A 24,982-nucleotide genomic window follows, 5' to 3' on the forward strand; every position below is an offset into this window, starting at 1 on the left:
TGATCGCTGATGGTACTAAACCTCCAAGCTCAGGCCTGACCCCTGACCCTGTTCATATATTTATCTCTCACTCTCCTATGTCTCTCTGAACCAATAGGACCTCTTAGTAGGACCTCAGACTGACCCTGACTCCTTTCAAACCTCTAATTTCTCAGATAGTCTTCATTAACTCATGGCCTTAGACAGGGACTCACAATTGGATCTTTGATCCTTGATCTCAGAATTTCTGCTCTTGAGCTTCTGACCCTCATTCTAACTTATGACCTTCCCCTAGATAAACATGCTATTGCACTTCAAAGATGGTGAGGATGACGAAGATTGTCCTCTCCCTGAAGAGGTCCGGCAGGATTTGCTTGAATTTCATCAAGACTTGCTGGCACACTGTGGTAAGAGATCAGAGAACCCTTCTCCCAGACTTTCTCTTGTGACCTTTCCTGAAGTTTCCCTAAGATTTCCTGATCTCAAATATTTACAGTTATGGTGCAGTGTAACTTTTGGTTGAACGAATGAATGAACAGATATATTAGTGAACAGATAGAGGATGAGTGGAAGGATAAGCTTATATGGGTGTTTGAGCGGATTATATATGGATGGATGGCTATCAGCAAGTGAGTGATGAGTGTGTAAATTGGTGGGTAAAGAGATAAATGAGTAAAGAAATGGGTGAAGAGATGACTGAGTGGACTTATGGATAAAGAGAAGGATGATGGATGGATGGATAGATGAATGATTAAAAATTGAATGGAGAGATGGTGGGTGTCTGGTGGGATGAATGGATAATTTCCATTGTTTCTGATAACTTAGTTAATAATCTTACTGAGCTTCTTTTATATATGATGAGTTGTTTTTCTCTGGCTGACTTTGTTTGCCTTTGTTTTGAAACAGTTGGGTATGATGTGTCTAAGTGTAGAGCTCTTTGATTTTATCCTACTTGGAATTTGTTAAGTTTCTTGGATGTATAGATTAATATTTTTCATCAGATTTGAGGGACTTTTGGGCTATTTTTGTGGCCATTTTTCATTTCTGTTTCTGGGATTCCCATTATGCATATATTGATATATTTTGTGATGTTCTGGTCCACAGGCTCTAAGGCTCTGTTAGTTTTTCTTCATTCTTTTTTATTCTTCAGACTGGATAACCTCTATTGTCCTAACTTTAAGTTCACTGATTCTTTCTCCTACCAGATCAAATATGCTATTGTATTCCTCTAGTGATTTTAAAATTTCAGTTATTGTACTTTTCAGCCCCAAAAACTTCTATATGGTATTTTTTTATATGACCTGCCTCTTTATTAATATTCTCTATTTGAGGCATCACTGTCATCATACTTCTCTTTAATACTTTAGACATGGTTTCCTTTAGTTCTTTAACCTATTTACAATAGCTGGTTTAAAAAATATTTAAAATGCTTCAAAGAATGAATAAATGAACAAACATGAACATATAGAGAAATAAATGAAAAACCCAAGAAGGGATACATGAGTGAGAAATGAATGAATGAACCAATGAATGAACAAAGAAATGAATGACTGAGTAGATGAATAAACAAACAGATGAAGGACACCCTCTATCTTCTTGACCAACTCCAGGAATTCAGCTGGAGGGAGAGGAGGAGGAGCCAGAGGAAGAGGCCACCCTGGGCAGCCGCCTGATGAGCCTGCTGGAGAAAGTGAGGCTGGTGAAGAAGAAGGAGGAGAAACCTGAGGAGGAACCACCTGCTGAGGAGGCCAAACCCGGTGAGGACTGGGGCCGTAGGGAGGGACAGGGATGGGGCAGACAGCCTTGTGTTTGGGGAGCCTCTGGGTCCAAGACAGGCCATGAGGAATAGGGAAAAGGGAGGGGTGGATTAATGAGAGAGGAGGAGTGGGAGGTAGGGTGAGAGAAGAGGCATGCTGAAAGTGTGGCCGAAATGTGGGGGCTGCACAGTATGTGTGTTGGACCGGTGTGCCATATGGCCTGCCAGAGCAGAGACACACATCCCACGTCGGGATGGTGGAAGCGCCTATACCAGCATGGCTTCTGTGTTCTCATGGATTTTCTTTGTTTTTCTTTTTTGTTTGTTTTTTTGTTTGTTTTTTTTTTGTTTTGTTTTTTTGTGAAACAATTACTATGACGAGGGATTAGAAACACTGTTATGATAAGTGTTGGGCCAGTGGGTCATTGTACAAACTATACATCAGCTCTATCCAACAAGGACAGAATCTCTGATGTTGGTACAGGGTTTAATTCTACAACAGTCAAGGCACTGTTGGCTTGGCTGAGGGATATTGTAGGGGGGAAAAGTCACAGTCTCTGTTCTTCAGGAGTTTAGAATATTATAACAGATACACATATACATATACCATAATGTCAGGTGGCCATGGGTGCTAAGGAGAAAAATAAAGCTGAGTGATAGGAGAGAGTGGGATAGATGGAGGGGTCAGAGTGGAGGAGTGAGGTATGCAAAGATCTGGGAAGATGACTGGTACAAAGGGAACAGCCAGTGCAAAGGCCCTGAGGCAGGAACATGCTTGGTATGTTTAGAGGCCAGTGTGGGAGTGAGCAGGAGGCGAGGGGCAGGAGATGAGGTCACCAGTGCAAGGCCCAAACTTTAAAAAAAAAGGGTGGGGGGAGGTGCTGGGTGATTCAGTCGGTTGAACATCCAACTCTTGATTTTGACTCAGGTCATGATCTCATGGTTCATGAGTTCGAGCCCTGCGTCGGGCTCTGTGCTGAGAGTGCAGCATTCTCTCTCTCTGCTCCCTGCCCCCACCCCCCACCCCCAATTCTTGCTCTCTATCTTAAAATAAACAAATAAACTTAAAAAAAAAAAAGAAGTGCCAGGGCCAGATTGTGTAGCGTTTCTGGAAGGTCGTGAATTGATATGACACCATCATTCAGTGTCAGTGCATGGAGGTTTCTCCTAAGCCTGAGACACATGAGACCTCTGTCTTTTCTCCCCCCAAATCCTGGAAAGGAAAAGGGTTGGGAGAGAGAGGCAAAGAGAGAAATGGATGCTGGATGTCAGCATGATGAGTCTCAAGGAGGGACTGGGAAAATAAACCCATTAATCTTGACATCATTTTCAAATGACATCAAATGACAGTTTTTCTTTGTGTCTGTTGTCTCTCTTGATGAAAAAATCAGCGGTACTTTTATTTATTTTTGTTTTTTTAATGTGTATTTATTTTTGAGAGAGAGACAGAGTGTGAGTGGACGAGGGACAGAGAGAGGGAGACGCTGAACCTGAAGCAGGCTCTAGGCTCTGAGCTGTCAGCACAGAGCCCGATTCAGGGCTTGAACTCATGAACCGTGAGATCATGACCTGAGCCGAAGTCGGACGCTTAACTGGCTGAGCCACCCACGTGCCCCCAAAAATCAGCAGTATTTTTACAGAACAAGTAGAATTGCGACTTGTGCTTTCAAAGGTGCATTATATATTTCAAAGGTGCTTATAATGGTGCTCTGGTATTTTGAATGATACATTTTTTTTTTCCTCTTGAAACCTTTAGGGGGCCCTTACTGTCTGGGTATTAGGGTAAAGAGAACAGGGAGGCTCTTAAAGCAATACAAAAAAAAAAAAAAAAAAGATCTGCCAGAATCTGCCCCCTCCTGGCAGGTGACGGTAGGGGCGGTTAGTAACTGCGAAGCCCTCTGGAAAGAGGGGCCCTTGCTGCGTTGTTCGGCTCAAGGCCGCAACCCGGCAGTGCGTTCTGACCCTTGTGTTCCCTTCCCAGAGTCTCTGCAGGAGCTGGTGTCCCACACCGTGGTGCGCTGGGCTCAAGAGGACTTTGTGCAGAGCCCTGAGCTCGTCCGGGCCATGTTCAGCCTCCTGCACCGGCAGTACGACGGGCTCGGGGAGCTGCTGCGTGCCCTGCCCCGGGCATACACCATCTCACCATCGTCCATGGAGGACACCATGAGCTTGCTTGAGTGCCTGGGCCAGATCCGATCGCTGCTCATCGTGCAGATGGGTCCCCAGGAGGAAAACCTCATGATCCAGAGCATTGGGTGAGGCTCTGAGGCTCTGCCCCTTCCCCTGACTTTGCACTTCGCCTGGGAAGGAGGGGAGCCCTCCCAGCTCCAGCACGTCCCCCTGGCTCGTGTCCCCCGGATGCAATGATGTCTCCTTCCTCCACTTCGGGCCCGTCCTTGCGGCGGTGTATTTCTCCCAATAGCTGGCCCATCTCCCTGGCTAATGTCTCCTCCCCTTACCTCTCCATCCGACCTCTGGGGTGACAGCTCTTACTCACCTGTGACTCTTGGCACAAGATTGACCTTCTCTGAGCTTCATCTTTATCTCTGGGCTGGGGAAGAGTCGTGCCTCCCTTGTGGAGTCATAGTGAGGCCTAGTGAGCTCCTGCGCGTAGGAGTGGTAATGATAATACGAATGACAGCATTGAGCACTCACTCAGTGTCGAATGTGCCTCATTCATTCACTCAGCAAGCATTTATTGAGGACCTACTTTGTGCCAGGCCCTTTCTAGGCATCTGGGGATACGACACGCAACATGGCGAGGGTCTCTGCTCTAGGGGAGCCCACCTTGGATCCATGCCTCAGTTTCCTTATCTGTACAATCGGGGTAATTTCATTCCTGCCATCCAGAGTAGACGTAAAGATTGAATGGGTTGGGATCTGTGAAGGGGGACGGTGAAGGCTCTGGGGGCTCTCCCTGGACTTGGGTCGCACCCGGCCCCCGGAAACGCCACCGTACTCTACCTATTCACAGGAACATCATGAACAACAAAGTCTTCTACCAACACCCGAACCTGATGCGGGCACTGGGCATGCACGAGACAGTCATGGAGGTCATGGTGAATGTCCTCGGTGGTGGCGAATCCAAGGTAAGGGGCCTGTGTGGGCCGAGGAGCTCAGGGCAGGGGGCCACGGGGGGAGGCACTGACCAGCGGCCCGCTCTGCCCGCCCCAGGAGATCCGCTTCCCCAAGATGGTCACAAGCTGCTGCCGCTTCCTCTGCTACTTCTGTCGCATCAGCCGGCAGAACCAGCGCTCCATGTTCGACCACCTGAGCTATCTGCTGGAGAACAGTGGCATTGGCCTGGGTGAGAACACCCCAGCCCGGGGTGGAGGGAGAGCTGTCCCCCGGGGCCCACGCTCAGCAGTCTATCCAGGCATCCATCTCTGCTGGCTCGCTCACTCGTTCGGTCATTCAACAAACACTCACTCTCAACCCACCCTGGAGGTAGCCCTTAATGAGCGGTGCTGAGGGTCCACCCAGACAGCCGTGGCCCTGGCCCTCACAGGGCTCACAGTGCAGTGTGGAGGACACACAGTGACAGCCCAGGGTGCTCAGCCCTGGACTGGGGAAGCACGGGCCAGTGGAGGCACCTGACCCAGGCTGTAAAAGGGATGGTCAAGGAGGGCTTCCAAGAGGAGGTGAGACAAGCAGGAGTGAGACTGTCACCTACATACCTCTGAAGAGCACTCTCTCTGCCTCTTGTCCTCACAGGCATGCAGGGCTCCACGCCTCTGGACGTGGCAGCTGCCTCTGTCATCGACAACAATGAGCTGGCCTTGGCATTGCAGGAGCAGGACCTGGAGAAGGTGTGGAAGGAGGAGGCCTGGCCTCCACCTGGCCCCTTGGGGCACCTGCTAATTTGGGAGCCAGTCTGTGGGATGGTCCGGGATTGAATCAGAGGGGGAATAATTTGCAGGGAAAGAGCAAGGGCCCAGTCACTCATCACAGGGCCGAGTGCAAATCCACGCTTCACCCTCCCGCAGCTGCATGACCTTGGCACATTCCTTGCCCCCACCCCGTGCTCCCCCCCACCACTACTGTGTGTAGCAACGAAGGGCATGGGCTCTAGAGTTCAGCACCTTACAATAACTCCCCTTGCTCCCTTGCTGTGTGGCCTTGGACAAGTGACTTAAATTCTCCAGGCCCCTGTCTCCTCATCTGTAGAATGAATATAATAATCCAATAGGGTTATTCCGAGCACAGAATGGGTTAGTCCATGAAACCACTGATAAAACAGTAAGCACTCAACAAGAGTTATCTGCTCGTATAGTATTACTCGTTCAACAAACATTTACTGAGCACCTACTATGTGCCAGACCTGACCAATCACTACAGTGATTGAGACAATCAAAAATTCTTGTCCTCATGAAGCTGACGTTCTAGTTGGGAAGATGAATAATAAACAAGATAAATAAGTAAAACATATAGTGTATTAGCTAGTGACGAGTGTTAAGGATGAAAAAAGTGAGCAGGGGAAAGAAACATCAAGTGTCAGGAGGGTGTCCAAGTTTAGACAAGTGTGATCAGAGAATGCCTCACCGAGAAAGTGACTTTCAAGTAAAGCTCTGAAGGAGGAGAGGGGCCATGCGGACATCAGGGGAAGAGCATTCCAGGCAGGGGAACCACCAGTGCAAAGACCCCGAGGCAGAAGTGAGCTTCATGAGTTTGAGACCAGTTTGGTTAGAGCAGGGGGAGTGAGGGGTTAGGGGTGGGAAGTGAGGGCAGGGAGGTGACAGGGAAGATTGTGCAGAGGGTCTTGTGGGGCCTCTGCATTTTACCTGGAGCGAGATGGCGCCACAGGAGGGTTCCAAGCAGGGAAGGGACATGGCCTGACTCAGGCTGTTTGCAGGGTCCTACTGTGCGTGGGATAGACTGGGGGAGCAGGGAACCCAGGAAGGAGACCACGTGACGGTCCAGGTGGGAGGTGAGGGCTCAGGGTGAGGATTATCGTTCACCGAGAGATCCAGACGTGAATGAGGTCACAGAGCTCCAGCGATGGGCAGGGAAGGGAGCCTTGGGGAGGAGGTGGTGCGGGTCTGGCCTCGGTCTGAGCCCGTCTCCACTCCCAGGTCGTGTCCTACCTGGCGGGTTGTGGCCTTCAAAGCTGCCCTATGCTCCTGGCCAAAGGGTACCCAGACATCGGCTGGAACCCTATTGGCGGTGAGCGCTACCTGGACTTTTTGCGCTTCGCCGTCTTTGTCAACGGTGAGTCAGGAGTTGGCGGTGGCGGCCGGCAGGAGGCCAGGGTCCCCGACCCAGCCAGCCTCCCTCAGGGTGTGGTCCCCGTCCTGGCTCGGCAGGGATTCCTCCAGGCGGGCTGGGGCAGGGTCCAGAGGCCAGTGGGGGCCCGGGGTTAACCCTTGAGGTGCTGGGTCCTGGGCTGCTGGGGCAGGGTCCCCGGGGCAGCAGCTCATGAGGCCTCCGGACCCGCCGGAGCCACCAGGTGAGAGTGTGGAGGAGAACGCCAACGTGGTGGTGCGGCTGCTCATCCGCAAGCCCGAGTGCTTCGGGCCTGCCCTGCGGGGTGAGGGCGGCTCTGGGCTGCTGGCCGCCATCGAAGAGGCCATTCGCATCTCTGAGGACCCGGCGCGGGATGGCCCGGGTGTCCGCAGGGACCGGCGGCGTGAGCAGTGAGTCTCCCACCCCCTTCTCAGCGGCAGAGCCCAACTTCCCCGTGCCCCTTGCTGCCTCCCCCACACGCCACCCCCCTCCTTCTGCAGCTTTGGGGAGGAGCCCCCCGAGGAGAGCCGGGTGCACCTGGGACACGCCATCATGTCCTTCTACGCTGCCTTGATCGACCTGCTGGGACGCTGTGCGCCGGAGATGCATGTGAGAGCTGGAGGTCCAGGGACAGGGAGGGGCACGCCTGGGCGACCTCGAACCTCTTCAGTCGGGCACTTGACGACACTGACGGAGCTCTCGTGATGTGCGTGGTCTTAGACTAGCCAATCCTGGGGACACACCAGTGACCAAGACTGCCCTAGGCCTGGCTCTCACGGAACTCCCAGTCCAGCGGCGGGGGGGGGGGGGGGGGGCGACCAAGCACTGAGAGCCGGGGACAGTCGGGGCTTCAGTAGAGGAGCACTAGGAGCAGAGGAGTCAGGGCTGGGAGTTCGAGAGCTCGCCCCACGAGGAGTCCTGCTCTGCCTGCCGGTGGGTCAGGAAGGGATGGGTGGACTAACAACCAAATGGGGCAGAGGGTGCTGGATGACGTGCCCCCTTCCATCTTCCAGCTAATCCAAGCCGGCAAGGGTGAGGCCCTGCGGATCCGCGCCATCCTGCGCTCCCTCGTGCCCCTGGATGACCTTGTGGGCATCATCAGCCTCCCGCTGCAGATCCCCACGCTGGGCAAAGGTGCAGAGGGGGCAGGACTCGGCAAGGAAGGGAGGCTGGGGAGGGAGCGGGTGGGGCCGAAGGGCAACCCTGACCCCCTGCCCTCGTGGCCCGCAGACGGGGCTCTGGTACAGCCAAAGATGTCGGCGTCTTTCGTGCCGGACCACAAGGCATCCATGGTGCTCTTCCTGGACCGGGTGTATGGCATCGAGAACCAGGACTTCCTGCTGCACGTGCTGGACGTGGGGTTCCTGCCCGACATGCGGGCGGCCGCCTCGCTGGACACGGTGAGCACCCCCGCCCCTGCCGAGCCACCCTCCCCACCGCCCGTGAGGGTGCAGGATGGTCAAGGGCACAGCGGCAGCGCTTCTGTTTGTTCTGGGCATGTGTACATATCATAATCCTCCCTCCCCACCCCCCATCAAGATAGAAAGCGAAACCAAGAGGAACTCTGAGTTCTGGGCGAGGGTGGGTGGAGATCTTCAACATCTCATCTTTCTTATTTGAGAAATGATCATTCTCGGCGATGGCTCAGCACCAAGGAGACAAAGACCTGCGCTCAACAGCAACAATAGTAGTTATATAGATATTTAATAGTTATATAGTTAGAGAATAGTAGGGGACAAAGCCGAGTAAGATGAAGACTGAGAACTGACCACTGGTGTGGCCAAATGGAGGTCACTGGTGACCTCGATGAGCACTTTCAGTGAGGCGGTGGGGTAAAAGCCTTACTGGCGAGGGTTTACGAGGGTCTGGCAGGTGAGGCATTGGAGACAGTGAGTGGACGTGACCAGCCCAAACCAAAGTATGGGAAACTCCGTGGATAAATGATCCAGTTTTTCTAGCAAATAAATAGCATTGAAAAGAGGAGAAAAGGAGACCGTTACAGATGAAAAGACCTGAGACCCAGCAGCCAAATGCAGTAGGGGGGCCTTCCTGGTGCCCTGATCCAAACAATCCCAGCTACAAGTGAGACACTTGGAGAAAGTTGGTGAAGGACTTTACGCGGTTGTTAATTCTGTTAGGTGCGAAAACGGCAGCGTGGGGTGTGAAACGAAAGCAGGTGTCTGAATGGAGACACAAAGCTGAATGTCTATGGGTGGAGTGGTAAATGGCTGGGATTGTATAAAAGTATCACAGGAAGAAAGGTGAGGGAGAGGACATAAGCATGCAGAACTTTGTCTGCAGGGCTGTCTACTCTGGGTAACGAGGGCTCACTACTTGGCGCCTCGGCTGCGGTGGGTTTGAAAATTTGCATGGTTCGAAGAGATCACAGAGACTGGGAGGAGCAGGTGTGGGGGGAAGGTCCGAAGCCAGGGCGACCCCAGGAGTGCGAAGCGGGCCTAAGGCCCCCCCCCCCCTCGCTCTGCTCCCCAGGCCACTTTCAGCACCACGGAGATGGCGCTGGCGCTGAACCGCTACCTGTGCCTGGCGGTGCTGCCGCTCATCACCAAGTGTGCGCCGCTCTTCGCGGGGACCGAGCACCGCGCCATCATGGTGGACTCCATGCTTCACACGGTGTACCGCCTGTCCCGCGGCCGCTCGCTCACCAAGGCGCAGCGCGACGTCATCGAGGAATGTCTCATGTCGCTCTGCAGGTGGGGCGGGGCCGGGGGGCGGGGGCGGGGCCGCGGGGGGCGGCCGGCCTGGGGGTGAGACCCCCACCGCCCCACGCCTGTCTCCGCAGGTACATCCGCCCGTCCATGCTGCAGCACCTGCTAAGGCGCCTGGTGTTCGACGTGCCCATCCTTAACGAGTTCGCCAAGATGCCGCTCAAGGTGAGGGCGAGCCCTCTCCGGCGTGCGCCGCCCTCGGGCCGCCTCGGGGCTCTTTTGTGACGCACCGCCCGGCCCCGTTAACCGGCCAAGCGAGGGCCGCGTCCCCACGGAAACCTCTGAGGCGTTCTCATTGCCGTACTAGGATTTCCAGGACGGTCGCTTGGCGTCGTCGGGGCCCCTAACGCTCCCTAGTTAGCGTTTAATTTGCCTAACAGTGAGCCAGTCCTCGCCTAGATTAGCACGTCTTTGCATGAGCACACCGCTTTTCCTAATCAGCGCGCTTACTCTCACGCCCAGACCACCAGCCTTACGCTTTTCCAACGAGTGCATTCATCTGAATACATAGCACCACAGCTATTCTGAATATTCGCAGTCTTTCCTGTTAGTTTTTTCGTTTGCATGCTGGTTTGCATAAGGAGACACCCCTTGTCTGGACTGATTTGCATAATACATCTAAATCAACCCCCATTTCAGATTTGCCTATTGGATGTGGAGGTCCTCTTCCCAATTACCATATATTTGCATGGGGCTCTGCGTGTATTTGCCCGCCATGGTAATTCACAGAAGCGCAGATCACTCTGTCCATACGTCCATTTGCACACAACCCTACCTGTGGATTAATCTTAACATACTTATTTGTGTAAAACGACACCAGACAAATCGCGGCCCTGGCCCAATGCCTATCCTGACTCCACGTTAGAGCGCTGAATTTGCATCATAAACGGCCCCAGACCACTCCCCAATAAGCACTTTCCCTTAGTACCTGCATGACCCACGTCCCCTTCATAATCTAAAAGCCCCCGGCCTCCTTGGCTTTGCTTTTGCCAGCCACCTACTACACGCCCCTCATTTGTGTGTCGCCCTCTTGCTCCCACCCAGCTCCTCACCAACCACTATGAGCGCTGCTGGAAGTATTACTGCCTCCCCACAGGCTGGGCTAGCTTCGGGGTCACCTCAGAGGAAGAGCTGCACCTCACTCGTAAACTCTTCTGGGGCATCTTTGACTCACTGGCCCACAAGGTCCGGGCACGTGGGGGGGGCACCGAAAGGAGCCTGCTTGGAGGGCTTGGGGGCCAAAGTGGGGGGGGGTCCAGAATGAAATTACCAAATTTGGGGGTTCAGGGAGGGAGCTAGTTCTGCAGGTTTGGATCCAGGAGAATCTAGGATTGGGTCTCTGGTTTGGCTGTTACAGAAGAGGCGATGGGCACTAGTCTGGGGGCTTGGAGAGGGGTGATGCCGGGGTGGTTTGGAGGGTTTGGGTTTCAGGGAGAGAGATCATAACTGATGTCTGGGGGCTCAGGGAAGAGGGGTTGATTACTAGAGGGGTGAGTTTGAGGCCCTAGGGCTCCAGGATTTGAAGGCTCAGCCAGGCCTGCAGTGACCCCCCCACCCCGGCATCCCCAGAAGTATGATCCAGAGCTATACCGCATGGCCATGCCCTGTCTGTGCGCCATCGCAGGGGCCCTGCCCCCCGACTACGTGGACGCCTCATATTCATCCAAGGCCGAGAAAAAGGCCACGGTGGATGCTGAAGGCAACTTTGACCCTCGGCCCGTGGAGACCCTGAAGTGAGGAGGCCTGGGGGCAGGAGCGGGGTGGGGACTGGGGACCGGGAGAGGGAGAAGGATTCGGACATGGAAGGATGGGCCAGCGCTAACATCTGCCCACCCTATCCCCCCTAATAGTGTGATCATCCCAGAGAAGCTGGACTCCTTCATCAACAAGTTTGCGGAGTACACACATGAGAAGTGGGCCTTCGACAAGGTTGGCGTCAGGGTCTTCCCTCACCCCCCAGCAGCCCCCGTTCCTGCCAGCCTTTCTCAAGACCCCACCTGCCCCCCCACCCCAGACCCAGGTCTTCCCTGAGGCCCCAGATTTCCCTGGGGCCCCAAACTCTTCTGAGACCCCAAAGCCTCTTCCAGAGCCCTCCGCCCCTCCAGGGTTTCCCCTCTGTGTCTCCCGGGCTGCTCTCTCCTCCTCATCCTGCCCCCCGCCCCCCCCTCCACGGTGGTGCGACCTGTCCCCTCTCCACCCCCAGATCCAGAACAACTGGTCCTATGGGGAGAACATAGATGAGGAACTGAAGACCCACCCCATGCTGAGGCCCTATAAGACCTTTTCAGAGAAGGTGAGCAAATCTCAGGGCCCAATGCTGAGGGTCCAAAATGAAACCTCCAAATTCGAGCGTTCAGAGAGGAGTGAGGCAGCTTCATCAGCTTGGATATAGCTGGGGCTGCGGGTTAGGGCTCCGCATGCATGGACTTTGCCTTCCCTCAAACGTGGCTGCCTCCCCAGACCCCGGACTTCTAGTGTTCCTTCTCTTAGAAAGAGTCAGACTGGATTTGATTCCTTGACTGTGCCATTTAACTTCTCGGAGTCTCCAGAGTAAAATGAGATCATGAGAGTTTTGTTTGGGAGTTTTGTTCTGTTACAGAGCAGGTAAGAGACCGGAGTTCGAATCCGAGCTGGACCACTTCCTCCTAGCCACGTAGTCGAGGCTTTCCACTTCTTAGGACAGTGGAGGCCAGTAAGGCTGAGGCAGGGACTCCTCCCTCTACCTCCCTCCCATGCCATCTCACCACCTCCACGCCTTCCTGTCCACCCCAGGACAAAGAGATTTACCGTTGGCCCATCAAGGAGTCCTTGAAGGCCATGATTGCTTGGGAATGGACGATAGAGAAGGCCAGGGAGGGAGAAGAGGAGAAGACAGAAAAGAAGAAAACGCGGAAGATATCCCAAAGTGCCCAGGTGGGGGCGGGGCCGGGGCAGGGGGCGGGGTCGTGGGAGGTGGTGAGCGGCGGCCGGGAGAGTGTGGGGCCAGGCGGGAGGTGGGGTTGAGAAGGGAGAAGGGCCAAGGAAAGGACGTGGGGGGAGGGGGGGCGGGGGTCAGGGAAATCTTGGGGGCCCGGAGCCAGATGCCCGCCAAGGCTGAGAGATCTGGGAAGGGAGTGGGCGTGGGTCTGAGAAGAACTGCGAAGGGCAGAGGAGAGGAGGGCGTGACTTAGCGACAGGGCCTTATGGGGGGGGGGGGAGGGGCGAAGAGAAGGGGTCTAGGGCCAGTGGAGGAGGTAAAACTGTGTTGGGGCCCGGACTTCCTGCTAGTCCATCAAGCACCCCCATTTCTCCCTCGTCCTCCCAGACTTATGATCCGCGAGAAGGCTACAACCCCCAGCCCCCGGACCTCAGCGGAGTTACCCTGTCCCGGGAGCTGCAGGTGAAACCCCTGATCCTTTATCTAGAGGCATGGAGGTGTTTGTTGGGGTTGAGAAGGACATCCTCTGAGTCCGGGCCTTGACCCTTTCGTCCATTCCAGGCCATGGCAGAACAACTGGCGGAAAATTACCACAACACGTGGGGGCGGAAGAAGAAGCAGGAGCTGGAGGCCAAGGGTGAGAGCGTCCGTCCCATCCCCGCACAGGCCCCTCTTCACCGAAGTCCCCTAACTCCAGAGTCCCAAGGGCTTAAGTTAGAGTTGTGTGCCTTTGAACCATTGCTTTCGCCACCGATAATAACAACATCTACTACCATAGGGCTGTGGTGAGCATATGACGATCCTCTGAAAGCCATGATTCGGTTCTCTTACCTCTGTTTTTATTACTCTAATTATGCGTGCTCTCAGCAGCAAGAACCACTTCAGTGAGAGTGGCCTGGGTCTCCCCAGTCCTCTGATTTCTGGTCTTTGCGGCTCCAGGTGGTGGGACCCACCCCCTGCTGGTCCCCTACGACACACTGACAGCCAAGGAGAAGGCACGAGACCGAGAGAAGGCCCAGGAACTGCTAAAGTTCCTGCAGATGAACGGCTATGCTGTCACCAGGCACGTGGGCTGCAAGCCCGGCCAGGGAGGGGCGGGGAATGTGAGAGGAACGAGCCAGGCCAAAACTGGGGAAAGCTGGGCTGGGGGAAAGCGGCGGAGCCAGGGAAGGGAGGTGGCTGAGAGGGGTGGGGCCCGGAGAGCAGAGGTGGGGCCAGAGAAAGGAGGTGGCTACGAGGGTGGGCCCTGGAGAGTGGGGGAGGGGCCAGGGAAGAGGAAGCCAAGATGGGGGGGCCTCCTCAGAGCGGGGAGCAAGGTCAGAGAGTGGGGGGCCGGGAGGGTGGGGCCTCGGGAGAAGAGTTAGGACCTGGGAGGGGAGGAGGCTAAGAGGGTGGGGCTTGGGGGACTGTTTGGGGCCAGAGAGGAGAGGGGCTAGGCCTGGGAGGAGAGGCAAGGCCGGGGATGACAGGAGGCTAAGGGGGCGGGGCCTGAAGGGAGGCGGGGCCTGAGGAGGAGAGGCGGGGCCAGGGCTAGGACCTTGAGGGGGACCTGGCGTGGGGCAGAAGCCTGCAGCGGCCGGCCGTAGGAAAGCAGAGGGGAACTGGAGAGGAGAGGGGAACAGGGCTGACCCCTCTCTGACTGTCCACGCAGAGGCCTTAAGGACATGGAGCTGGACACGTCTTCCATCGAGAAACGGTTCGCCTTTGGCTTCCTGCAGCAGTTGCTGCGCTGGATGGACATTTCCCAGGAGTTTATCGCCCACCTGGGTACGGGGGAGTCCCTCCCCATGCCTGCCATGCCTGCAGGTTCACCCAAGGACCCGGCGCATGCATTTCTCCTTCCCTCCCCTCACCTCATTATTGTGCCAGACACTGTTCCTTCCAGGTGTTGAGAACACAGCAGTGAACGAGACAAAGATCCTTGTCCTCCTGCGTTTACATCCCTGTGGTGGCTTCAGACGATTAATGTCAGATACCTTACGTTTTTAGAAGGCAGTTAGTGTTTGGGGAAGAAGAATACACTAGAACCAGCTAAGGAAGACTGGGAGTTGGGGGGGGGGTTGGGGGAGTGGAGCCCTTTAAATTTTAAATAGAGTAATTGGGAAGACCTTGAAGGAGCTGGGAGGGGGCTGGCCATACATCTGAGGAGAGTATTCCAGGCAGAGGAACAGCCAGTGCGAAGGTTCTGAGAAGTCCTGGGGAAACAGGAGGCCCAACTGGCTGAAGCAGAGTGACTGAGTGCGGACAGTGGGAGGAGACGGGGCAGATCACGTAGGGCTTTGCAGGCATAAGGAGGACTGTGGCTTTTTACCCCAAGTGGAATAGCACCACGGGAGGGTTCTGAGCAGGAGAGAGCCCTGACCTGCTTCAGGTGTTCACAGACTCCCCTTGGCTGCATTAGGGACAGATTGTGGGCGTAGGGACCAAAGAGGGTGAGGATTGGGCAGATTCTGGGTCTTTTTTGGGGATGGAGGCTGTTGGTGTGCCCCATACGTGCCTCTTACACCCCACTAAGAATCACAGCTGGCCCCTAGAATCCCTCCCAGCTTCCCCCAGAGATCCCAACATTCCCCCTGAGAGCCACCCAGGACCCCCAGACCCCCTCAGATGAGTGGCACAGCAGGACGCACTCACACACCTCGCCTCGAATCCCACATGCTGATCCTCCATGCTGAGTGCCTCTCGGCAACTCCCTCTCCTCTCTGTGCTTCAGTTTCCCTATCTGTCCACCATAACCAGTCACAGTTCTGTCCTGTTCTTGCTGGGTGACCTGCGCTGAGTTATTTCATCTCAGTTCCCTCATCTGTAAAATGAAGGAGGGGGACCAACTGTACAGACCTCCAAGTTGGGAGGAGATCGTGCGAGGGCCAGGGACATTATTAGCATTATTATTATCATTAATTATTACTGTCACTGTTATTATTACCTGAAATTGACTTCTGCTTTAAAATTAATTCTAGTCTGTCAACACTGACTTCTTGTTTCGTTCATTCATTCATTCATTCCACATTGACTCAGTGCCAAGTACTGAAGTTCAGGAAGAAGAGGGCTGGTGAGGAAGCGGATGTTCCATGAACTTACTCCATCCTAGTTTATCCTCTTCCCCATTTTCAGCCGCAGGAAGGGCTTGATCAAGGAGTCAGGGGGAAACACAGGAAAGACAGGAGAGAGAGGTTTACCTCAAATCCAACAGAGGTGGCTTTATACCAAGCATTAATCTCCCATCTTTTCCTCCCTTAACCCTCGAGTCCCCTCCCTCCCGAGGCACCTTCTGAGTTCCCCAGCCTTGAACCCACCATCACCTCTCTTTTCCCTCCGCCACCAGAGGCTGTGGTCAGCAGTGGACGAGTGGAAAAGTCCCCCCACGAACAGGAGATTAAATTCTTTGCCAAGGTGAGAGGTGGACTGAGAAGCTGGAGGGGGCTGGGGACTGGTGGGCCCCTTCACCCAGTCCCCCTTCACCCAGCCCACCTCGTCTCTTCCCCACCCCACCCCCAGATCCTGCTCCCTTTGATAAACCAGTACTTCACCAACCACTGCCTCTATTTCCTGTCCACACCGGCCAAAGTGCTGGGCAGTGGTGGCCACGCCTCCAACAAGGAGAAGGAAATGATCACCAGGTGGGCTACCCTGTGACCCCTGACCCCGTCTCCTGACCTCACAGGATTGCAATCCTGGACCCTGTCCTCCCAACCTGGGACTGTCTGGGCTCTGTTCTGGGTGTTGGGCACTGACCACTCTACCTACAGAGGTGACTGAAGGGTGAGGGTGACTCCCTGTCCTCTTGTGCCCAGGACCAAGGGGTCTCCCAGGATGTAGGACTTTCAGGCAAATGGGACGAATTGGTCGCCCTGTCAGAAAGGCAGACCAGCCTCCCCACCCCCCAGCACCCCCGTGTCTGCCCGTTACTCTCAAGCTTGCTCATCTCTCTGCCCCTTCCCCACCCTTCCTGTCACCTCTGTTCTCTTCTCCACCATCCTATGTCCTCCTGGCTGTGTCTTCTGTCCCTCTGTCCCTGTCCCTAACTGTGCCGCTGCTGTCCTTGTCCCGTGGTGTCCTCACTGTCTGTTTCCCCCGTCCTTATGTCCCTTTCTTTCTTCAGCCTCTTCTGCAAGCTTGCGGCTCTTGTACGGCACCGAGTTTCTCTCTTTGGTAAGTAGCTCCCCGCCCCCAGTTCTTCTCTCTAACCTTCCCTCTCTCCCTGCAATCTCCAACCCCACCCTGAAGAAACAGCTCCCGGTTCAGGCCTCGATTTGAACAACCTCCACCGTGTTGTTCCTCTGGACCCAGACATGGACTGGGTAGTCCTAGGGACAGGGCTGTGCCTGGGACAGCGCTGGGCCCTGCCCTCGTGGAGCCCCCAGGCCGGTGGGGACACGGACTCATCCTCAGAGAGTGATGGCCCGAAGGTCAGGGCTGGGATGGGGGAGGTGCAGGCAGAGCGGGTTTGGGGAAGGACCAGGTCCTGTGGGGGTCCAGGTGGAGGTGGGGCAGGGGGGAGGTGGATGTAGGGGAAGGCACTGCCCTTGTAGCCCTTCTTCACCCTCTCCCGTCTCCCTTTCCCAGGGACGGATGCCCCAGCTGTGGTCAACTGTCTTCATATCCTGGCACGCTCCCTGGATGCCAGGTATGGGGCCTGGTGGCCACCCCCGCCCCAAACCCCTGTTCTCCTTGACCTCCTGAAATCCCGAATCTCAGATTCTAGAACTGGCGCGCCCCGGCTTCCCTCCTAGGACGGTGATGAAGTCAGGCCCCGAGATCGTGAAGGCCGGCCTCCGCTCCTTCTTTGAGAGCGCCTCAGAGGACATCGAGAAGATGGTGGAGAACCTTCGTCTGGGCAAGGTGTCCCAAGCACGCACGCAGGTGAAGGGTGTGGGCCAGAACCTCACCTACACCACGGTGGCCCTGCTGCCGGTCCTCACAACGCTTTTCCAGCACATCGCCCAGCACCAGTTCGGAGACGATGTTATCCGTAAGGACCCCTGACCCCAAGGGCAGGACTAGGGCCGGGGGTGGGGTGCAATTCTGCTGACACCAGCCATCCCTGTGTGCCCGGCAGAATCCCCAGGTGTCTGAGTGTGCATTCAGTGAATTGGTAGGTAACAGAATGAGTTAATGAGACAGAATGAGTTAATGAGGATATAAGTTCAGCAGCTTTTTTTTTTAAACGTTTATTTATTTTGAGAGACAGAAACAGAATATGAGCAAGGGAGGGGAGAGACAGAGGGAGACACAGAATCCGAAGCAGGCTTCAGGCTCTGAGCTGTCAGCACAGAGCCCGACGCAGAGCTCGAACCCATGAACCGTGAGATCATGACCTGATCTGAAGTCAGACGCTTAACCAACCGAGCCACCCAGAGACCGCTGAGTTCAGCAGCTTCTAACAAAAGACCCTAAGTCACTGTAGTTTAAACAAGAAAGGGGTGTATTTCTTTCTCATGTAAGAGCCTACTTGTGAGTGCATCACCATGTCAGAAGCCCAGGCTCTCTCCATCTTGTTACCCTGCCATCTTGGAAATACTGCCTTTATCCGCAGGGTCCCGGATGGCACGACGTTCATTACGTCCCCATTCTAGTCTGTAAGAGGAGAGAGGAAGCAAAGAGGAGGGCACTGCAATTCTTTTACAAGAACGACCTAGATGTGGTCTGTGTCACTCCTGCTTACATCCATCTCGTTGGCCAGAATTCAGCATGCGGCCACATGTCACTGCAAGGGGGGCTGGGAAAGTAGCCTTTATTCTGGGAGGTCACGTGTCCAGCTAAACATTGGAGGTCTGTTCCTAAAGAGCAGAGAAAAGTTAAGAGCAGATATTGGGAGTCTATTAGCAGCGTCTGCTGTTTTTCTGCTACCGAATGGCACACCTGTTGTGTGACCCAGCCTGGGATCTGGGAGCACAATGTGCACCGTGTGTTAGTGAGACACAGGCAAGATGCAACACCCAGTGGAGTGTCAGGTCCTCAAACAAAGAGCCTTATGAGATGTGGTCTGGACTGTGGGGGGCGGGGGAAGGACGGCGGAGGGGCTGGTGGGAGAGATGTTCAGGAGGCCGAGGAGATGGGCGGTGGAGGGGAGGTATCCAGAGTGAAGCCCAAGGCCCTGGCCTGCGACACTCGGTTAGTGGGGCCTCCAGGATACAGGGACTGGGAGCAGTAACGAGTCTGGGGGAGATGCCAAGGTCAATCGGGCCAAGGGGCCCAGGGAACACCCTGGGAAGGTGTCCAGGACGGGCCAGCAGGCCACAGGCCGTGGGGATTGGCGGATGCTGAGCCATGTCTCAGTTCACCGTTTCTTTGAAATTAGAACCTTTTGCTAAAAGTAAGAAAAGTTGAACGTGGTTGGGGCTCTTCCCCCACCCTCACGTTTTGTTCAGAGAATTAAAAAACTTTTAATGTTTATTTATTTTTGAGAGGGAGAGACAGACAGAGACTGAGTGGGGTAGGGCACAGAGAGAGGGAGACACAGAATCCGAAGCAGGCTCCAGGCTCCGAGCTGTCAGCACAGCGCCCGACACGGGGCTCGAACTCACGGACCGCGAGATCATGACCTGAGCCGAAGCCGGACGCTCAACCGGCTGAGCCACCCAGGTGCCCCTGTTTAGAGAATTTTAGAGTGTCCAGAAGAGTCAGAAGAAGAGAATTGTTCACAATTTGCCCCGTTTACTTAACCTTTCACTTTATGAGCAAAAGTATTTGCAGACCTTTTTGTTGAACTTCAGAATGTGAGTTCCACAGACCGTGACACCTCATCCCTAAATACTGAGTCTGCACCTCCTGGAATGAGAACCTTCTGTCTGTCATGTAATCACAATATCATTATCACCACCTAACCTGACTGTGCTTGAATTTCCCTCATTACTCTCAAAATGTCTTTGATTTAAAAAAAAAAAAATTCAGAGTCCAGTCAGGTTTTTCTCCTTGCATTTGGTTGTTACTTCCACGTGTCTCTTCAATCTAGAACTGCCCCCTTGCCCTCTTTTTATCTCGAGACATTTGTAAAGTTGCTGAGGTTCCTAACCTGGTCTTCCGGGGGTCGGCAGGGGGATGACCTAAAATTATCGTCAGGGTTGGATGTTTGCATTTTTCTGGAGAGTGTCCATCGCTATCATCAAGGAGATCCGTGACTCCCCTCCAAGGAAAGAGCAGCCTTTACGGAGTGCCTGTTGTGTGCCCTGTTCCAACTGGTTTCCAAGCATTAATCTTTTGATCCTTACAACCACCCCATGAGGAAGATACTGTAGGTATCCCCATTTTACAGATAGGGAAACTGAGGCCAAGAGAGTGTTGGCACTTTGCTCAAGTCACAAAACTGGTAAATGGCAGGCTGGCTCTCGACTGCCCAGCTCTTACCCAGTATTTGGAGGTGAGGGAGGAGGGCGGGGGAGGACGAGGATGGTGGGTGCTTTCCCCACCCTCACCCTCCGTCTCTCCCTCAGTGGATGACGTCCAGGTCTCTTGCTACCGAACGCTGTGCAGTATCTACTCTCTGGGAACCACCAGGAACCCTTACGTGGAAAAGTAAGGAGAGAGAGCCATAGTTTGGGGCTGGGGTGGGTGCTGGGGGGATGGGGGAAGGAAGGAGCAGGAGAAGATGGGGGTGGGTGAAAAGCAGAAATGAGCAGTCTTCCACGACGGACATGCTCAGCAGCAGCTGCAGTTCACCGAGGCGGCCACTTGAGGGCACTCGGGGGAAGGCCAGCGAAGGAAGCCCCATCCGCCCCAGGCACCTGCTGGCCAGGATGGCAGGTGGCTCCCTGCCTGGGTGCAAGCTTGCCCCAGCAGGAGGCACACAGAAGGGAGGGTGGTACACAGGAGTCACAGCACGCTGGGGGCACCGAGGAGGGGCCCTGGCAGTGCCTGTGTGGGTGGGCTCTCCTGAGCTGGGATCACCAGTTAGAGCGAGAGGGCACATGAGAACCCAGGGAAAAGGCCACGTTCGTGCTTTGGGTGGACGGCTGGGCTCCAGAGAGTTCTGGGAAGATGCACTCCTGTGGAGACGGAGGCTGGGACGCAGCACCGGGCGGAGGGCGTGTCAGAGCTAAGCAGCCCCCTCTTCCAGGCTGCGGCCGGCCCTCGGGGAGTGCCTGGCCCGCCTGGCAGCGGCCATGCCGGTGGCGTTCCTGGAGCCTCAGCTGAACGAGTATAACGCCTGCTCCGTGTACACCACCAAGTCTCCCCGGGAGCGGGCCAGTAAGTGGTGTGGGGCTGGGGTGGGTGTGAGGAAACGTCCTACCCAGCACGGCCCGGGGGAGGGCCCGCTTTGGGGGGGCTCCGAGGGCTGAGGATTCCCCAGGTTGGGGGCACTCCAGACTAGAGGATTCTGGAGCCCGTCGGGGCCCGGGTTTGTGGTGGGGACGCTGAGGTCTGGGAGTGATGGGTTAGAATGCCCTGACCCCTCTGTGCACCCCAGTCCTGGGGCTCCCCAACAGCGTGGAGGAGATGTGTCCTGACATCCCGGTGCTGGAGCGGCTCATGGCGGACATCGGGGGGCTGGCCGAGTCGGGGGCCCGCTATACAGAGATGCCACACGTCATCGAGATCACGCTGCCCATGCTGTGCAGCTACCTGCCGCGCTGGTGGGAGCGCGGGCCCGAGGCCCCCCCGCCCGCCCTGCCCGCGGGGGCGCCCCCGCCCTGCACAGCTGTCACCTCTGACCACCTCAACTCCCTGCTGGGGAATATCCTGCGAATCATCGTCAACAACCTGGGCATTGACGAGGCGTCGTGGATGAAGCGGCTCGCCGGTGGGTCTGGGGGGGCAGCAGCTCCTGAGGACTGGGGCCGAAGCGTCCTGGGGCTTGGGCCCTTTGATCTCATGGTCTGAGAGGGAGATCCCCGGGGTCTGTGTTTTCCTGGGAGTTGGCAGGAGTCAGAGTCCAGGTTTTCTCAGGCTCAGAAGGCGAGGAGTCATCACAAGCGGTCAGAATCTCTGAGGGCCTGGGGTGGATGGACGGGTCCTGGAAGTCCTCCAGGCCAGATTCTGAATTGCTAGAGCCTTGGAGAGGGTTAGGAATTGGGTCAGAGGCCTGGGTTCCTTATACAGAGGGTCAGAGAACCAGGTCACGCATCAGGGGCCCTGACACAGAGGGGTTTGTAGGTCAGAGGTCAAGAAATGAGTCTTTAAAGGGATGGGATTCCCGGTTCAGAAGTTCTCTGTCAGAAACTGGGCCAAGCTAGAACTTGGGGGCTGGGCTCAGAGGCCGGGGTCAGAGGTCAGAGGCTGGGGTAAGAAACCAGGGGTCATAGTCAGAAATCACACAGTGAGGTAAGAATTTGGGTAGGGGCTAGGTCACAGGTCAAAGGTTAGGGTGAGAGGTCATAGCCCAAGGTAAGCTATCAGGTTATGAGTTGGTCACGGGGGGTCAGAGGTGGCTGGCATCACAGGTTCAGGTCAAGGGCTGTGATTGGGACCAGGCGTCAGGGGCTGTATCAGAGGTCAGGGCCCGAGCTCAGGCGTGGGATCCAAGGTTGTAGGTCAGGTGCTGGAGTTAGAGGCTGGCCGGCAGCACGTGACCCTCCATCTGCCTCGCCCCCGCAGTGTTCGCCCAGCCCATCGTGAGCCGGGCCCGGCCGGAGCTGCTGCATTCACACTTCATCCCCACCATCGGGCGGCTGCGCAAGCGGGCAGGGAAGGTGGTGGCCGAGGAGGAGCAGCTGCGCCTGGAGGCCAAGGCGGAGGCCCAGGAGGGCGAGCTCCTGGTGCGGGATGAGTTCTCTGTGCTCTGCCGGGACCTGTACGCCCTCTACCCGCTGCTCATCCGCTACGTGGACAACAACAGGTCAGCAAGTCTCCGCCGTCCCCGTGCACATTCAGCCTGACCTTGGGCTTCCCGGAGCCCCATCTGACCCGTCACCTTCTGAGTTACTATAAACTTTTTCCAGCTCTCACCCACCCCCCCCAACCTTCTGACCACCCCCCCCATTGCCTCTGGCCCCACAAAATCCAGCCCGCAGGTGTCTGCTCCCCTTCTTCTCCTTCACACCTCCTGAGACCCAGCCCCCGCGAGCCGCCACCGGGCTTGGGTGGATGGGGCTGATTCGCGCACAGTTAGGCCCAATGGTCAGGCCTTCCTCCGTCACTGAGGGGAAACGAAGATGGTCCAGATCTGGCCAGCCGGACTTTCCTCAGAAACAGGCCTTTAAGAGAAGCAAGAGCAGGTGCAGCACCTGGGTGGTTCAGCCCATTGAGCGTCCAACTTCAGCTCAGGTCGTGATCTTGCAGTTTGTGGGTTCAAGCCCTGCATCCAGTTCGCTGCTGTCAGTGCAGAGCCCGCTTTGGATCCTCTGTCCCCGTCTCTCTCTGCCCCCCACCCCCACCCCCACTCATGCTCTCTCTCTCTCTCGAAAATTAAAAAAAAAATTTTTTAAGTCAATAGCAGGGGCCCCCGGGTGGCTCAGTCAGTTAAAAGTGTCCGACTTTGGCTCAGGTCATGATCTCACGGTTCATGAGTTCGAGTCCCGTGTCAGGCTCTGTGCTGACAGCACGGAGCCTGGAGCCTGCTTCTGATCCTCTGTTCCCCTCTCTCTGTGCACCCCCCTGCCCCGCTCATGCTCTCTCTCTCTCAAAAAGTAAAAAAAAAAATTTTTTTTTTAAGTCAAAAGCAAGAACAGGTATCAACCAATTGCTAACATCTCCCTAAAATCAGAAGCACGGTTCAGAGAATTATTAACTCCTAGGGCAGCCTAATCCAGGGATAGTGAATATGTTTCAACTCCTAGTTCCATCCTGGTTGAAAAGATTTTCGGGTTGCATCAGGGCTTTGTAAGAAAGGGGGCTCTGATTGATTAGCTGTGCCTGTCACGGGAGCAGAAATGGGAAGCATTGGTAGGAATGTTGTATACACCCATGCACACCCCTCTTCACACTCACGACGGGGCGTATTGCTGTAGTGTAGGTTCCCAGGAGTCCGTGCACCGCATCGGAGAGTTTGAACAAATAAATTGTGGTGCATTCCCACCGTGGAATACTACACAGCAATGAAAATGAACAAATTATTGCAGCATACAACGATGTGGATGAATGTCGCACATGTCAGGTCGAAGGAAGCCAGGAAAAATAAAAATAGAGTACCTATTACATCTATTCATGTAACGTTCAAGAGCAGACAAAAATAATCCATGGTCAGCATAAGGGTCATCCAAATGAGGGAGAAAGGAGTGGCTGGGAGGGGCGTGAAGATACTTCTGGATTCTGGAAATGTTCTATTTCTTTTTTTTTTTTTAATTTCTTTTTTTTAAATTTACATCCAAATTAGTTAGCATATAGTGCAACAATGATTTTAGGATTCCTTAGTGCCCCTTACCCATTTAGCCCATCCCCCTTCCCACACCCCCTCCAGTAACCCTCAGTTTGTTCTCCATATTTATGAGTCTCTTATGTTTTGTCCCCCTCCCTGTTTTTATATTATTTTTGTTTCCCTTCCCTTATGTTCATCTGTTTTGTCTCTTAAAGTCGTCATAGGAGTGAAGTCATATGATTTTTGTCTTTCTCTGACTAATTTCACTTAGAATAGTACCCTCCAGTTCCATCCACGTCGTTGCAAATGGCAAGATTTCATTCTTTTTGATTGCCAAGTAATACTCCATTGTGTGTGTGTATATATATATATATATATATATATATATATATATATATATATACCACATCTTCTTTATCCATTCATCAGTTGATGGACATTTGGGCTCTTTCCATACTTTGGCTACTGTCGATAGTGCTGCTATAAACATGGGGGTGCATGTGTCCCTTCGAAACAGCACACCTGTATCCCGTGGATAAATGCCTAGTAGTGCCATTGCGGGGTCAAGGGTAGTTCTCTTTTTAGTTTTTTGAGGAACCTCCATACTGTTTTCCAGAGTAGCTGTACCAGCTTGCATTCCCGTATATTTTTTTTAGTGTTTATTATTTTTGAGAGAGAGCACAAGCAGGGGAGGGGCAGAGAGAGAGAGAGGGAGACACAGAATCCGAAGCAGGCTCCAGGCTCCAAGCTGTCAGCACAGAGCCCGACTTGGAGCTCGATCTCACAAACTGCAAGATCATGACCCCAGCTGAAGTCAGACGCTTAACTGACTGAGCCACCCAGGCGCCCCTATTTTTTGACTTGGGTGGTGGTTACAACAGTGTGTTCACTTTGTGATAACCATCAAGCTGACACTTTATGTTATACTTCAATAAAAAGGTTAGAGATAGAAAAAAGGACTTCCTTTTTTTAAAGGAATGGGTAAGATGTTTAGATCATCTGAATGGCGAGCTTACCCTAGAAAACTCCATCCCATCCCTCCCGTTGGAATCTCCAGGTCCCCCCCATCCCCTCCCCTGAGAGCTCTCTGTGGGGCTTCCTCTCCTGGGGGTCCCTGCCCCCATCCCTCACCAGCCCCTTCCCTGCCC

The 24,982-nt window shown here is 54.6% G+C and overlaps 1 protein-coding gene and 1 long non-coding RNA gene across 3 annotated transcripts in view; one reads left to right on the plus strand and one right to left on the minus strand.

The window, feature by feature from the left end:
- Nucleotides 1-24,982, plus strand: part of RYR1 (ryanodine receptor 1) — a 116,684-nt gene that overhangs the window by 41,202 nt on the left and 50,500 nt on the right. For both annotated transcript variants that reach the window (XM_053209974.1, XM_053209975.1), the window contains exons 37-67: nt 275-386; nt 1,590-1,736; nt 3,717-3,990; nt 4,710-4,824; nt 4,910-5,042; nt 5,450-5,544; nt 6,808-6,943; nt 7,182-7,368; nt 7,459-7,567; nt 7,972-8,092; nt 8,189-8,358; nt 9,449-9,669; nt 9,759-9,849; nt 10,729-10,869; nt 11,254-11,417; nt 11,535-11,613; nt 11,888-11,977; nt 12,457-12,597; nt 12,989-13,063; nt 13,163-13,238; nt 13,541-13,664; nt 14,253-14,368; nt 15,927-15,994; nt 16,100-16,221; nt 16,704-16,753; nt 17,168-17,228; nt 17,335-17,573; nt 20,035-20,116; nt 20,658-20,788; nt 21,009-21,341; nt 22,136-22,376. In XM_053209974.1, the coding sequence (XP_053065949.1) occupies nt 275-386; nt 1,590-1,736; nt 3,717-3,990; nt 4,710-4,824; nt 4,910-5,042; nt 5,450-5,544; nt 6,808-6,943; nt 7,182-7,368; nt 7,459-7,567; nt 7,972-8,092; nt 8,189-8,358; nt 9,449-9,669; nt 9,759-9,849; nt 10,729-10,869; nt 11,254-11,417; nt 11,535-11,613; nt 11,888-11,977; nt 12,457-12,597; nt 12,989-13,063; nt 13,163-13,238; nt 13,541-13,664; nt 14,253-14,368; nt 15,927-15,994; nt 16,100-16,221; nt 16,704-16,753; nt 17,168-17,228; nt 17,335-17,573; nt 20,035-20,116; nt 20,658-20,788; nt 21,009-21,341; nt 22,136-22,376 (4,244 nt within the window). The remainder of the gene's footprint in view (nt 1-274; nt 387-1,589; nt 1,737-3,716; nt 3,991-4,709; nt 4,825-4,909; nt 5,043-5,449; nt 5,545-6,807; nt 6,944-7,181; nt 7,369-7,458; nt 7,568-7,971; nt 8,093-8,188; nt 8,359-9,448; nt 9,670-9,758; nt 9,850-10,728; nt 10,870-11,253; nt 11,418-11,534; nt 11,614-11,887; nt 11,978-12,456; nt 12,598-12,988; nt 13,064-13,162; nt 13,239-13,540; nt 13,665-14,252; nt 14,369-15,926; nt 15,995-16,099; nt 16,222-16,703; nt 16,754-17,167; nt 17,229-17,334; nt 17,574-20,034; nt 20,117-20,657; nt 20,789-21,008; nt 21,342-22,135; nt 22,377-24,982) is intronic.
- Nucleotides 4,397-10,288, minus strand: LOC128313161 (uncharacterized). Its single transcript, XR_008293445.1, has 2 exons — nt 9,494-10,288; nt 4,397-7,689 (listed from the first exon to the last, which is right to left on the minus strand). It is a non-coding gene; the product is annotated as an uncharacterized LOC128313161 (long non-coding RNA).

The sequence above is a fragment of the Acinonyx jubatus genome, chromosome E2 (genome assembly GCF_027475565.1).
Source record: "Acinonyx jubatus isolate Ajub_Pintada_27869175 chromosome E2, VMU_Ajub_asm_v1.0, whole genome shotgun sequence".
Lineage (NCBI taxonomy): Eukaryota > Metazoa > Chordata > Mammalia > Carnivora > Felidae > Acinonyx > Acinonyx jubatus.